The sequence below is a fragment of the Falco rusticolus genome, chromosome W (genome assembly GCF_015220075.1).
Source record: "Falco rusticolus isolate bFalRus1 chromosome W, bFalRus1.pri, whole genome shotgun sequence".
NCBI lineage: Eukaryota > Metazoa > Chordata > Aves > Falconiformes > Falconidae > Falco > Falco rusticolus.
The window spans coordinates 6,460,246-6,475,554 of record NC_051209.1 but is presented as its reverse complement, the minus strand read 5'-3'; the positions used below and the strand labels follow the sequence as shown (position 1 = coordinate 6,475,554).

General features: G+C 37.5%; 1 protein-coding gene across 1 annotated transcript in view; it reads left to right on the top strand.

The window, feature by feature from the left end:
* Nucleotides 1-264: 264 nt before the first annotated feature.
* The window catches only part of LOC119140921 (WD repeat-containing protein 7-like), a gene marked incomplete at its 5' end in the record, with an annotated part of 114,197 nt that continues 99,152 nt past the window's right edge, over nucleotides 265-15,309 (top strand). Inside the window, 7 exons of the mRNA XM_037372582.1 lie at nucleotides 265-409; nucleotides 934-1,182; nucleotides 3,133-3,353; nucleotides 4,058-4,253; nucleotides 5,418-5,632; nucleotides 11,792-12,561; nucleotides 13,098-13,186. Coding sequence (XP_037228479.1) covers nucleotides 265-409; nucleotides 934-1,182; nucleotides 3,133-3,353; nucleotides 4,058-4,253; nucleotides 5,418-5,632; nucleotides 11,792-12,561; nucleotides 13,098-13,186 — 1,885 coding nt within the window. The remainder of the gene's footprint in view (nucleotides 410-933; nucleotides 1,183-3,132; nucleotides 3,354-4,057; nucleotides 4,254-5,417; nucleotides 5,633-11,791; nucleotides 12,562-13,097; nucleotides 13,187-15,309) is intronic.

The following is a 15,309-nucleotide window of genomic DNA, read 5'->3' as shown; positions in this document are numbered from 1 at the left end:
TGAATGTATTTAGAACAAACCCAAATATATACAGAAATCTTTTTTCCTCTCCCCTAAACCTGTGACTTATGTTGTAAGTAACCACAGTTTCTTCTGATTAGTATTGCTGTATTTATTCCTTGTCCTGTAAGAAAGATAAAGCATAAAGTAGCTAGTTTTTGTCCTGCTTCTTTTTAAAGTACAGTGGATTATGTGGGGAAAGTAAATTTTGAGGTTAGTGCGTGGTTTACATGTATTCTGAAGTTGTTAATTTGTCTTTTTTAACAGCTACTAATATGTCCTCCAGTTATTCGATTCTTCTGTGGCCATAGGGAGTTTTCCTATAAGCTGTTAATCCAAGGAGACTCTTCAGGGAGACTGTGTATTTGGAGTGTGCCTGATACTCTTGAACAACAAGGTAGTGCAAAAGGTATACCTAATTGACAGTCTTGTTGCAAGTCTTTTAACGAGGGTGTCTAGTTTTTTTGTTACGCATTTTGTTACTGGATAAAGCGCTGCTGCTTTTCCTACAGATCCATGAAGTTTGGTTTTTTTAATTGTTAGCTTCTTGTAAGAGTTATACTAACTTAATTTTTTCATAAATGATCAAAAGCTTAATTTACTCTGAATATTTTTCAGGTTTTAAGCTTTGACTGCTTCATTCCAAACACTAGCTATGGCCATTGCTGTCTGCCTGTGTAACTTCTTGTAGCTTAAATCATATACTTTTCTAGTTCCCACATATATCATTTTCATGTGTTGCTGTAGCTTCACTTACGTAGTTAGTGAATTTATCTCCAGTATGTACCTTTTACTTTGTTCAAAGTGTTGTGACACAGTGTATTTAAACTTTTCAGAAAAGCATTTATAATGTCTGTTCTTGATTATTTATATTTTTTTTTTAAATCCTCCTCCCACCTCACCTCACCCCTTCCTTCTTTTCTTTTTAAACAGGACTGCAAACAACAACTTCAATATCCCTCCAGGAAGCTTTTGATAAACTTACTCCTTGCCCTGCTGGGATTATAGACCAACTAAGCTTAATACCAAACATCAATGAACCACTTAAAGTTACAGCCAGCGTGTATATCCCAGCTCATGGGCGCTTGGTTTGTGGTCGTGAAGATGGAAGCATTGTTATTGTGCCAGCAACACAAACTGCTATAGTTCAGCTGCTGCAAGGAGAGCATATGCTCAGGAGAGGTATGCAAATAAGCTTTTGAAAAGCACAGTTGGATTACCCTGTGCACCTGTCATGAGATACACTGAAGTAAGAAATAGTTTCACAAAGTGAGCGTTAAGTCCTTTTACAGGTAGAAATCATGTAACAGTTTTCTTAACAATTCTGATGCTCTATTATGTAATGAAAAATCTAAATAATAAATTAACTGTAGCCAGCTTGCATCAATTAGGAGGAAGGAGCAGGAGATACAGTATGTCGTGAACTGACCATAAACCCCATTCCCCGTCGCCCTGCACTGCTGGCAGGAGGAGGGAGAGAAAATAGGACGTGAAGCTAAGCCTGGGAAGATCATCTTAACTGTGAGGGGTTTTTTTTTAAGATTTGGTTTTATTTCTCGTTATCCTAATTGATTTGATTGGTAGTAAACTAATTTCCCCCAAGTCAAGTATATTTTGCCCATGATGGCGATTACTGAGTGAGAGCAATCTAACCCAGTCTTTTGATCTGGGAGCCTTTTGTTACATTTTCTCTCCCCTGCCCAGCCGAGGAGGGTGGTGATGGAGCAGCTTTGGTGGGCACCTGGCCTCCAGCCAGGGACTCAAACTGCCACAACAGGGAAAGGCTTGGATATTTCTCCTGGGTTTTTGAGATGCAGTAGCAAAGATATGGTGAGGGACATCTCCTGTCTCTTCAGAATCGTTCTGGACACTGTGCTCAGCTGGGTTATTAGTGTGCCTGTGAAGAGCTCCTTGGGAAAATAATACATCTAACAGAGAATTCCTCCTTCTGTATTGTGTAGCTAGTTGCCTGCTATAGGTTGGCCTGCTCTTGTATATTTTGGTTCCAGATGTTGTTTTAATACTTTTGTGTTTATAGCTGCAGAACAAATATTTGGGTTTTGATGTTTAAGTGTTGCTAAATCATGTAAATATTTTTCTGGAAATATACATACGAGCTTATCAGTTAAATACAAGGCTGTTGGTTGTACTGTTTCCATTATATGAGTTACTTTGTATAACTTTCTACAAATATTGTCTTTTTCTTCACTTAGTTATTTATATATATATATATAACTGAGTTACTTTGTATAACTTTCTACAAACATTGTCTTCATGTGAAGTTGAATTGCCTTGAAACTGATACATTATTCCGCAAATAAGCATTGGTGATTCCTACACTCATAAAAACACAGAAGTGCCTGTATGTATTCTACTTAAGGTTTGCTCTGCTTGCTAGAAAGCATAATCACGTAGAGGAAAAAAGATCCACTACATCATGCAGATATTGCATAGAATACTTGATCATGATATTTAATTTACTGGCCCATTTTATGAAATTTGCCATCTGAAAAGACAGGGTTTTCTCAGTATCTTTTGCTGTACCTTACAATGAGAATGATATAGCTGATGTATTTGATCTCAGTGAACAGAAGTCTCGCCATTCTTGCTTTGTGTTCACAAAAATTATTTTCCTTTTTACATTTAAATTTGATGCCACTAACTTACTCTGCGCAGGCACCAAATGCATAACACTGCAGACCTGCATGTTGCTGTTGTGGCCAGTGTAGAGTAAGATTATGCAATTTTGCTGCTTCTGGTCCTCTTGGTTATAACCTTGGATAAATTCGTGTTTGAGGGGGAAGGGAGTTTACTATTTCACATCTTTTACCTTTTAAAGTATTTTTTTTCTGGGATGTTTTTGGGGAGAGGAGACTGTTTTAAGACAACTGAATTACTTTAAAGTGACTTTGTACAGTAAGACAAAAGGAATTATTTGGTCCGTGTCCAGTAAGAAAAAATATGAACACTTCAAAAAATACGTCTAATCCTCTAAGAGCTTCTGTCAAAAAATGCAGTATGCCTGTATTTTTATTTTTATTTTTTTTTTAATCAAGAACAGTGTTTTGGATTGTTACTAAATTACGTCTTTTTCTCTCTTCTTGTCTTTTCCCCTTTTCCCCCATTCCTCAGGTTGGCCACCTCACCGGACTCTCAGAGGCCATCGAAACAAAATTACATGTTTGCTGTACCCTCATCAGGTTTCTCCTCGTTATGATCAAAGGTATTTGATCTCAGGTGGTGTGGATTTCTCAGTCATCATATGGGATGTATTTTCTGGAGAGATGAAACATATCTTCTGTGTACATGGGGGAGAAATTACACAACTTCTAGTTCCACCAGAAAACTGTAGTGTAAGTTTTACATAATATGTCTTATAACCTGTCTCGCGTTTTCCATAAATGGTACAGCTCCTCAAATACATGACAATGTGAATGTAATATGAAACACTGAGAAGGTAGCACTGACCCAATATGTAACTCTTGCAGACACTTAAAAAGAGCTTAATTGTTCTGTTAATCTTGGCTTTGTTCGCATCGTGTACAATACGTACAGGATTAAAAATAGTGGAAAAAGTGGATATTAAAACAGAGCTAGCTAGGGAAATGCTTAGCATTTTAATATATACAGCATTAAAAGTGAGAGAGGATTTCCACAACATGGAAGCGGTCTTTTTCCCTGAAGGTGTTTGTGAATGTGGTAGGCCATGGATTTTAAAGGCAATTTTGTATCTCATAACTTGGATGAGTAGAATTCAATGAACTAAATGACATTGATTTTCCATGGTTTCTCTTCTTTGATCAGCAAAACAGGTTTTAACACCTGTTTGCTCTTTTATGATCTGCAAGAGGCTGCATTCCAGAGAATTTCTGCAAGTGCAATTCTGTTTCTAGTGACCTTAGTGGGTTTAACCATAGACTTGTGTGCCTAGTTTTTGTTTATAAAATAGGCTGTTGATCACCATGCTTGGTCCAGTGAATGAGAGATTATTAAATGCCAGCTCTCTGCATTATGACTAAGATTTCTTCTTCATTTTTTTTTTTTTTTCTTTTACTAGGCAAGAGTCCAGCACTGTATTTGCTCTGTTGCCAGTGATCACTCAGTAGGTCTTCTGAGTTTGTGGGAGAAAAAATGCATCATGCTGGCATCCCGTCACCTTTTCCCTATTCAAGTAATAAAATGGAGGCCTTCCGATGATTACCTCGTGGTAGGATGTTCAGATGGGTCTGTGTACGTTTGGCAAATGGATACTGGTAAGGTTAAGTTCAAAGACATCAATTAAAAAATTTTTTTTATATATATACACATGCATATATGTATTTGGTTATAGTTCTGTGTAAGTTGCATCTGAGAGAAGAGTTTCAATTTTTTTGCACACTTTACACATTCAAAAATCTGTAGATTATGTAACCTTTTTAAAAATACATATTTCAGTATTTGGAATAACTCATTTCGGTTTGGAGAAGTATAGCTTGCTGTGGCTGTTTCTCCCCCTACATGGTTTCCTAGTCATCTTCAGAGAAACCAGTTGAAATATTGGCCGCGCTTAGAGCGTCCTCTCAGTGTATTAGTAACTGTGCTTTCCCAGCAATTTTCTTGAAAACTTGTTGTAGAAGTGGAGCACCTTGAATCTACAGTATTTTCATCATCTGCAGAGTGAAGAAAGTGTTTGTCTGTTGTTTTGTGTTGTTTGTTTTGTTGTTTGCTTTGTTTTGCTGTGTTTTTTAAAAAGGGACTAATGCTTACTTTAGAAGAAACTGAAAATGAGTCAACAGAATGGACAACATGGAATAAAATATAAACAGCTTTGTTGTAGAAAATTCTGTGATGTTTGAAAGGGAGACAGTGAAGGTAAAAAAGTATCAGAATATATGCAGTATGTAATTACCTTTCAGCTCCTTAACTCGCTGTGGTTTTGTGGTTAAACCCCCCCCCCAAACCTGTGATAATGTCTGAATATTATTTCCAGCTTATTGTGAAAACTAGATGAGAATAGGTTTTGATTGAAGCTCTAGGAAGCAAAGAGGAACATGAGATCCATCGTGGAAAACTTAATCCATGCAGGTAGTTGGGTGAGAGAGGGATTTAAAAATGATTGAAAACAGCCATCTGCTAAAAATGTTGAGCAACTGTAGTCATCGCGCTCTGGTCAGTACAGAATCACATCTTGGGTTTTTTAAACTTGTCGTGATTTTTTGCTAATGTCTTTTTTTCCTTACACACTTCAACTTCATGGAAATTTAGGGAAATTCTGTGCCTTTAGGAGCATTAGTTCTAAAAATAGCTGTTAACACAACAGAAAGTTTTATGCATTGCATCCTGTGGTGTAAATTATTTTCACCATTGTTGTACTCGAGATACTTTGGACATTCTGAACTGCTTCTGCTTGAACTCCATGCTTTTCAAAATATTTGCAGGTGCGCTGGACAGGTGTGTGATGGGAATAACAGCAGTGGAAATTCTGAATGCCTGTGATGAGGCAGTTCCAGCGGCTGTGGACTCCCTGAGCCATCCTGCCGTCAACCTGAAGAAGGCAATGACTAGGCGTAGTCTGGCTGCTCTGAAAAATGTGGCACATCAGAAACTACAGACCCTTGCCACTAACCTACTTGCTTCTGAAGCATCTGATAAGGTAAGTTGTGTATCAGTTTGGTTTTAGTGCAGTACCTGAAATATTTATTTCCATAAATAATTGAATGAAATATGGGAATTCTTCATCGTTGTAACGGAAAGGTTCTTATCCAAAGCTCTCTGAAATTTTAATAAAGACATAAACTAGCTTTGCCTGGCCTTGGGTCAGTCCTAGGAGTTCACTGTCCTTGAACAAAAAGTATCAGCTTCATTCAGCATTGTGCAGCTTCCAGTGCAGGTGGTGTTATCTAGAGTTATATTTTTGAAACCACGTTTTACTTAGTTTTTTTCTAATTTCTGCTTTCAGTTGTTGTGGTTTTCCTTGCTGGAGTCTAATGCTTTTAAGCTTCCTCTTCACTGTCTCTTAACTATGTACTGCTTTCACTGTCATCTTCTCTAGGTTCGGTAAGAATAGAGGTTATGCACCAGATATATTGCTACCTATCTAGAAAGAGAGGAATTTTAATATCAACCAACACAATCCCTTCCATATCTCTCTGAATGTCATTTCACATTAATGTTACTGTTCATAATGCTACCTGTCTCTTCAGTGTGCATTCTGCTGTTAGGGTTGTTTTTTTCAGGTTGAGTTTATTTAAAATCTGACTTCAGCAGCATTTCATAGAATCGGGAATATTTGCTCAATTATATAGGTTCTGTTAATTTGTAGTATTGATGGGTAGACAAGAAACCAGCCTGTGATCCTTATCAATCAAAAGTAAGTTTCACCCTTTTTGTTTTGTGCTAACTTTAAGGAATGGAACTGGCATTGATTTGTTTTTTACCTCTTCCCACCCACCACGTTGGGCATGCTTTATGCACTCCTGCAAATGTTGCTGAAGGTGGAGCTACAGCTTGAGTTTATTTTACTTTGATAACTGTTGCTGTGACAGTTCAGAAAAAGTATTACTGAAATATATGTACAAATAGATATAAATGGAGCCAAAGTAACTTCAATGCTGAAAATTACAGTTTGAGAAAGACTTTAATATATTCTGGCATTAAACACTTAATGACCTTAGCTGATTCCTAAATCACAAAACATAATTTGAAAAGTCCTTGATCATTAAGCAATGAAATATTTACAGACAGTTCTGTTTGAATTCATCACTTAGTAGCTTGTTAAAATCATTTATTAGCTGTTCCTGAGCACCATATGTCAATGTATAGATAAGAGTGTATAAGCCATGGTATGTAAAAGTGTGTTCATTCAGACACAAAACTTGACAGTGTATATGGATGTTACACAGTACAACTGGCTACTTTCCAATCTGAGCAATGAGTAAATGCTCGTATGAAGAACTCTGGTAAGCAGACCCTTCTGGTAATATCATAATGTAAGAGTTGCTCAGGTATTAGAGCAATAGCAGGATGGTGAACCTGCACGTTAATCTCTGGAGGTAGAGGATGATTTTTCTCTGCTCAGATTGTTATTGCACAAGTGGGAAGCACCTTAAATATTTTGAGATGTGGGGGAATTCCTTTTTGAAGTAGGAATGATCTCTTTCTCTGAATCTGTATCTCACAATAAGAAATAAGTTGGATTTCAAATTGTATTGAGTAATTTTTACATTATAGCATTAATTTTATTATTCTGAAGAGCAAATAGAGTGCCATATGGCATGTACCCCAGGAAAAGCTAGTACAGTGTAAAAATTTTAAGGAACTTCATTATGGGAGTAGAACAGTGCAAGAGTGAATTCTTAATATCCTGTTAATTTTAATGTGCCTCATTATTTTTTCAGTCTGGTGGACTTGGACTGACCATTTTGAAAACTTAACAGGCAGCTGACAGCATCACAGAGCTGGTAGAGATGGGGGGGGGGGGAAAAGCCAACAGTAACTTTTAGAAATAGGCTTAAGTATTGATGGTAGTTTAGCTGGTGGGCTCAGTAGCATGTCAGTGTAGATAGAAGAGAGCTGAAGGAAGAACTTTCTCTTGGTTGTCGTGTATGTTTTTGTTTTGGCCAAATATGGAGAAAAGTTGTGACCTTGTGAGGGTTTTACGAACTTTGTCACAGGAAGAACGTGACCCCCAACATGTAAGTTTTTATCTTTCTGTTAATTTTGCACTTCCTTCTATTAATCTTTATCTTGAAGAAAACTGGGAAAAATATCCTTGTAGCCGTGTGTTAAAGGAGTATGTAAGAGGCTTTCCTTGCCCTGAGCCCCTTGTTCTGGTGGATCCTGCTCTGAGCAGGGGGGTGGGTTAGAGGATGGCCAAGCTAGCTGTCCTGTGGTTGTCCTGTTTACAGTTCCTCTTAGCGGCGATTCCAGTATGCTGCCTTGCATCATAACTTTTTTCCTAATAAAGACCTGTCAGAGCAGATGGGTATTAAGTTTGTTGAGTGTATCAATGCCATTCAAAAATGGTGGCAGAGTCCAAACAAAAAGAACTTGTGTTTCTGTCGCCTTTCCCTTCCCGCTAAGGCAGCAGCATCCTGGGCTGTGGCCAGCAGAGAGCAGCAGCACCCTGCTCCCAGGCACCTGCTGCCTTGGCTTGTCACTTAATTTCTTTTGCCACCTTCTGTCACATTCTGTTTGGAAAAGAAATGTCCCTTAGGGAGAGCACGCCTCAGAAACACCACCGTCATGGTTCTACAAATAGATGTATGCTCAGGCTTGGGTGCTGCTGTTCCTGCTGCAGCCGGTGCGGCTGTACACGTACAAAAATATGAATGTTGCATTTGTATGTGCTGTGCAAATGTACATTTATGTGCAGGTTCCTCACATCCAGTGAAGCTGTTGCTAGCTGCAAAGGCATGATACACAGCACAGCAAAATGTGTTCTGTACCATGATGATGTTCATGATATGGAATATGGTATAGGTCAATGGTGATTAATAGCTAAAATATTCTGGTTATGTCGCTGCTTTTAATTTTACCATTGTGCTCACTACCAGAGACCATTTAATAAAAAGTTACCTGCATTACATTCAGAGAAATTAACTAGATTTTTTCTATAAGGAATGTGTGAATAAATCAGTGCATTGTAGAACATAACTTGCAGCTGTAGTTTATTGATACTTAATTATTTCTATTCTGGTTTCAATTATTCATTATTAGCTTCTCATGGCAAATTTATGTAATAAGCATAGTTTATTCATTCTCTGAGCTGACTACAAAGAAAGGAGCAGAATTTGGCTAGTTCCTTTAGCTCTGATCGTGTTAGGCCCTGGCTGTTTTTCTGGCATGGTGAGCTAGACCACACCACAGCTCCTCTGAGAAATGCAAGAACAAGGAGTGAGGAGGATGGTCTCTGTTTAATTTTTCTTTCATAATCCCTCTGACCAAATGTGAATTTTCATTCTGGTAGTAGCTTAACTTCATTACATAAGTGAAATTAATTTTAATTTGAGGAAAGACAGAAAAAAAAATCATTTGTTTCTAGCAGAATAGCAGATGATATTGAAGATTTTGCCAGGTCTGCATTCCATTGTTGGAGAGTCTTTTGATATGTTTTGAATATTGCTCTCTTTGTGTGTGTATGCTTTTCATATCTTGTTGGTTTGTTACAAAGTGAGTGCATTGGAATAATGTAAAATGTATACGTGCATTTGCTGAGAATCATCCTCTGAAAGTGAACAAGAATTACCGAGTGCAGCAAGCAAACCAATAATTGTACTTGCTCTTCTCCGCTTCAACACCATACAGTAAAATATACATGGGTATTCATTCTAAGCAAAATATTAGCAGCCTTAAGAGCCTGCGAATTAAAGTATTAGTGTGGTAGAACAATTAAGATTACAATCTCAAATAAGACTAACATAGTGGATTGCTTTAGATAAATACACTTTGTGTATATTATGTTTAGACAGGTTTAAGGAGCAGTGTCTCGCTCTTAGTTTTTCCCCCTGAGCCTCTTGCTGTGAAACAGTCAAAGGCAGAGGTTATTCTTGCATTGCTCCAAAGTAGCAGTCAGAAATGAATCGCGAGGAAGCTGTGGCTCGATCATCAGCTGCTCTTGACGGCAGGTCAGGGTACCAGAGCCTCCTCTGGGCCCATCACTTTCCAAATACAATGTAAAACTTTGGAGAGGTCAGTTTTTCCTCTGAAAATGTTTTACTGTAAAAAGCAATCTTACAGTCTTCAGGGATGTACAGTAACTAATAGCCACAGAAAAAGCTGAGTGCTTTATGAGAGATAAATCTGTGTGACTGAGAACCTTGAGTATGCTTATTTCAAAGCAGGTACAGACACTGGAACAGCAATTGAACATGTGGTGGGTATTATATTCTTTCATGCCAACAGCATTTTGGGGGTCTTTACAATTATAATGGGAAAGGAATATATAAAAATTACTTCTGTTTTTAAACATGTGCTATGAAATTTTTACGAAACCTAAAGCAGCCAAGTAGTTGTAGGACTACAAATGCTTACTGGCTTGACAGAAGTCCTTGAGAAATAATAAATGGTACATATGCATGTCCAATTTTCCATTTCTAAGATGTTAAGCAGAATATACATTTGTTTCTATAGTAGAATATTAATTTGATTCACAGTGATAAGTACATTTGTTAGTGTTCAGAAGTAGAAGGAAATGGGTTGAAAAATACAAGATAATGGGTGTTGGTAGAAATAATGTAGTTTTGCAGCTTGGCAGATTTCTCAGGAGTGACCACTCCTACTGATGCAGGGTATTTAAGGCTTCATAAGATGTGCTTTAGGTCAGGGAACAAAGGAAGCAATATATCAGGGTGCATATAGAATAGGGAGAAAACATATTAGGGATTCATGTGTATATATACAGTAAGTTCAGATTTTTGTGTCATATATAGAGTGTATTATTTATATAGACTATATGTATTTATAGTGTATGTGTCTATATATGCATACCTATTTGTAAATATATATACAGTGTATATATAGAAACTGCAAGCCTTGTTAATTTCTAAATAACTATCCTGCTGTAAAATGTGCTTTTGTGGTTTAAATTGCCATTCTCTGGGGTCTTTTTTTTAGACTGCCAAACTGAAAGAGTTCATATTAACGTTAAGGCTGTTGAGTTATAGATGAGAAAAGACATAGGAGCCTTGACTGCATTGCTTTTATTGGTGTTATATTAAGAACTTTTGAGTTAATTCTACTTTGAGTAAAGGCTGATGTTTTCAGAACAAACCATTCAGCCTCTGTAAGTTGTGGAGAAAACACCACCTCTCCTGCTGTCCTTGTTAAGACCTGTGTAGGGTAATGGGGTTTATGTGCTCCCTTAGCCTTAGCTGCCAGGTGAGCGCGGGGTTTAACTTCTGCAGTGACTAACGCAACACCGGAAACGCTTCTTCATCACAGAACCTGGGAACTGCTTCTCCTGGATGGTTTTCTTGCTCTGACTTTGTTATTCTGTGCATCAAACACGAATGGTCAACCTTATGCCTTTCAGGCTGTTAATTCTCCTGGTTTGCAATTAGTATTTTACTTACATCTCAACAGGGGTTATTTCTGTTGAAAGATTCTCTTTCACTGTTTTGGGGAAACTAAGGACTTGAGTGTAACTTTGTTGGTTAGGAAGAATAAGGTTGTCATAATACTTACATTCATGTTCTTTTGTCCAATCGCCTCTTCTGACTTTTTTCAGCTTTTATCCCCTTACATTTTTTTTCTAATTTTTTTTTTTTCCTTGGGAGGAGGGGAAGGAGGAAGAAGATGGACTTAAGTAGCAGAGTGAACGACAAGCGACATGCTAATTGCATATCTGGACAGATTTATTAGTAGCTTATTTAGTAGATTATGTATTCATTTTCCAGTGGCTTAAATGGATCCTATACTTCAGTATCCAGATATGAAATATTTAATGTGTTTTAAGTTTTATAATAAAATAATGAAATTTTATTGTTCCTTGGAGTATAACTATTATCTTTTAGAATTCAGGAGAAATAAATGCAAACTTCTGTCTTATCTAGAGAGCTCTATTTTTCTGATAAAATTCTGCAAGTAAAATTTCTGTATTTTAGGGTTGCAACACTTGATCACAAATTTGAAATTCCTGACATTGTGGAAAGTGCTGTAAAATTCTTCACTGATATTCTCATAACATGTTTTATACCCATGTGAGTTTTCAACTTTTGATCATCCACAGCTTCCTTAATCTGTGAATTAAGTTTGTGAAAAGTTTTAACAAAGTAGTCCAATTGAAATTTAAATTTTTTTTCCTTTTTTTCAGGGGAATTTACCTAAATATTCACATAACTCCCTGATGATTCAAGCTATAAAGGCTAACTTAACAGATCCAGATATACACGTGCTTTTCTTTGATGTAGAAGCCCTGATTATTCAGCTGCTGACTGAGGAGGCCTCCAGACCCAACACTGCCCTCATTTCTCCAGGGAATTTACAGAAAGCCTCTGGCGGGTCTGACAAAGGAGGCTCCTTTTTGACTAGTAAACGAGCAGCCATCCTCTTCCAGCAGGTCAAGGAAACAATCAAAGAGAATATAAAAGAGCATCTTCTTGATGATGAAGATGAGGATGAAGAATCGATAAGGCAGAGGAGAGAAGATGGTGACCCAGAATATTGCTCTAGCAAATCTAAACCATTAACTTTGTTAGAATATAATCTAACCATGGATACAGCAAAGCTTTTTATGTCCTGCCTTCATGCCTGGGGCCTGAATTCTGTTCTAGATGAGCTTTGTCTTGAGCATCTTGGGATGCTGAAGCCACACTGTTCAGTGTCCTTTGGCCTCCTGTCTAGAGGAGGCCACATGTCTCTGATGCTTCCTGGCTACAACCAGCCTGTAGGCAAACTGTCATATGATAGTGTGGAGTTAGGAAAGAAAATGCCTGTTACGGAAGGACTGGGGAAGGGGACGTATGGTGTATCGCGTGCCGTCACCACTCAGCACCTCCTCTCTGTTATCTCACTGGCCAACACATTGATGAGTATGACCAATGCCACTTTTATTGGAGACCACATGAAGAAAGGTCCGGCCAGGTACAGCAAATACTCGCTTAACTTGTGGTAACTTTCTTTCAGAGTCTCTGTTTTAATACAGCATTTTATTTTGTTTAATTTTGCTGTGGGGTTTGATGTATTAAATGGATATGAAAACGTTTGGTACCTAGATGGAATTGAGTGTATTTCTTCTTTATTGAACATAGTATTTTTTATGCCAAGATAACAATGTTGCTTTGGAGTTACATAACTTACGTTAATAGAACATGAAGCTGTATTAACATATGCACCACTAGGAGGTCTGAGAGGCAATTCTTGTTCTCCTTTACAAAGGGTTTTAATAACATATAGGTCAAATTCGAAATAAATCAAAGCATACAGATGAACTTTTTATCACCAAAACATAACCTTACCTAGGAATTGCAAATGAGAAGACTTATCTTCCATCAAACTAACTGTTTATAGGATTGCTTTTCAAAGTTTTTTTAGTTACAGTATCTTTAGCAAATAATCTTTTCTTTTTTTTCCTCTTCCTCTATCCTCCTTCTCCCTCTTCATATATATTTTGTGTTTAGGCCACCTAGGCCAGGCACTCCTGAGATGTCAAAAGTGAAGGCACCCCCTTCAATTTCAAGTCATGCAGCCCAAGGACAAATTAAGCAAGGTAAAAATCATGTGCTTTGGAACAATTTGATATGTCATTTCAGTTCTTGACACTGAAGTGATCACCTTACTATCAAGTGCTAAAAATATTGCTAGCTTCGATGTGGGAGGAAAAAGTAGTGTAATATTCTAGATAAAAATGTTAATGACTCAGACCTTTTTAAGAATCAATATAAGATGCTGATACTGTCATGAAGTCATTCTCTGAGAATGATTTTTTGCATATTTTAAGTGCTCCAAGCATTGTGGTGGTGTGGTGATAGTAAGAGGTTTAAAGTCTGTCACTGAGGGCTATATGGACAAATACAAAAATGTTTATTATGAACATAAAGCATAAAGATAAACACATCTAAGTAGTATGTATACGTTTCCCCTCCTTTTTTTTGAGGAGGAAAAAATTATTTTATTTTAACTCTACTTCTGCTGCTGTTGCTACTTTTATCACTCACAGTTATGAAAGGTGGCAGTGGATGATACTGAAGACCCTCTAATAGTCTGCATTGTATCTTTTTGTAAATATAATGGTTAAGTACAGGAAGTAGAAAAACATGGGCTGTAAAAGAAGGATGTACACAAGATTAATTTTCTGCTGGAGTAGAGTGGAACAGGGACTAGGGCTTCTTCTGGGCAGCAGCAGCACATGGGAAACAGTCCTGCTGGGACTGGAGACATGGAGGAAGAGGAGCAGCCTTCCTGCCTGCTCTTGAAATACAGAGCTGCTGTTTCATGGGACAAATGAACTACTCTTCTTAATGCCAGAAATAAAGTAAATGTAAACCACCGTGATGTGGCCAATTGTGACTTGAGCTCAAAGCTAAGGAGCAAGTGAACTGTTGGGGAGAGCATGGGGGCACTCGTGGGGAGGCAGCTGTGCAGGCTCTCGGGGAGTGAGGGCGATGCAGCGCAGCGTGCTGGTGGTGCCCGAAAGGGGAAGGGTGGTATGTGGGATTTACCCGCTAGGGATAATGGGGGGCATAATCTGCATGGGACCAGTTGGAGGTTGTGTATGGTTAGAGGGGGATGTATGTTTGTAACCTTTGTCATACGTGTTTTGCTGTATGATAAAGAGGAAAGGTATACACATCATTGCTGCTCTTACAGTTCTTTGGGATTTTTGTGGATGTGAGCCCAGCTGCCTGAATATGCTGCCGGGCAGAAGAGGAAAGGGTTTTCTTTTTTACATGATGTATTTGGTTATTGTTTTAACTAATCTATAAAGCAGATATCATTTAGGATTTATTTAAATTTTCCTTTGAAAATGGCAATTTTTTATTTTTAGCTTTTGCCTGTTTACTGTTAAAACTTTGCCTTTTCAATCTGTATGAATACAGAGAAACTTGCAATACGTAAAATGATTGCATTTTGCAGAATACAAATACTTTGTCATTGTGGTATTTACTGCAATGTACGATCTTTAAAGATGTACATTAAAGATATATTTAAGTCTTCAAAAACACCTTTAAACTGTGGAACGGCACTTGTATTAGAGCTAGCAAGCACAACATAAATCAACTGTGGTTTTCTTCACTCACGTGAAAAAAGGGGATGTTTATATCTGAGGAAGAAACTCGCCCATCAGCAGCATTTGTCTGTATTTATTCCTTTCCTAAATAGAAATATTTATCTACTGTGATCTTGGCTGGAAAGGGAAAATCAGTTCCAGGAGTGGTATGTGTCAAGCTTCTTTCATGATCAAGGGTGCTACATAAATAGAGAAGTAGCAGTCAAAATCAGAAAGCAGAAATAAAAAAGAAGCAGGGCTCTTGTTTCAACATGTGGAACTTGTTTGGTTTTGGTTTTGGGTGGGTTTTTTCTACAGCCACTTACTTTTCCTCTTTGAAATATAATTAATTGAAACATCAGGATTTCTCAGAGATGGTGTCTTCATAGCAAATTTGATGCAAGAAAAACATATTCATCACAGAGAGAGTCTGTGTTTTGATAAGATACAGTTCCATTGTGATTTTTCTTTCTCAAATGAAAACTTTAATTTTGTGTTGAAATAGCTTTGCTAATTTTGGAGATAGACGTAATATAGTTATCTATTGGAAATATTTATAACTTCTTGAGACAGTTGTGTGCTGTCAAAAATAACAGAAAAATCCTCCTGTTCCTAAATCATAA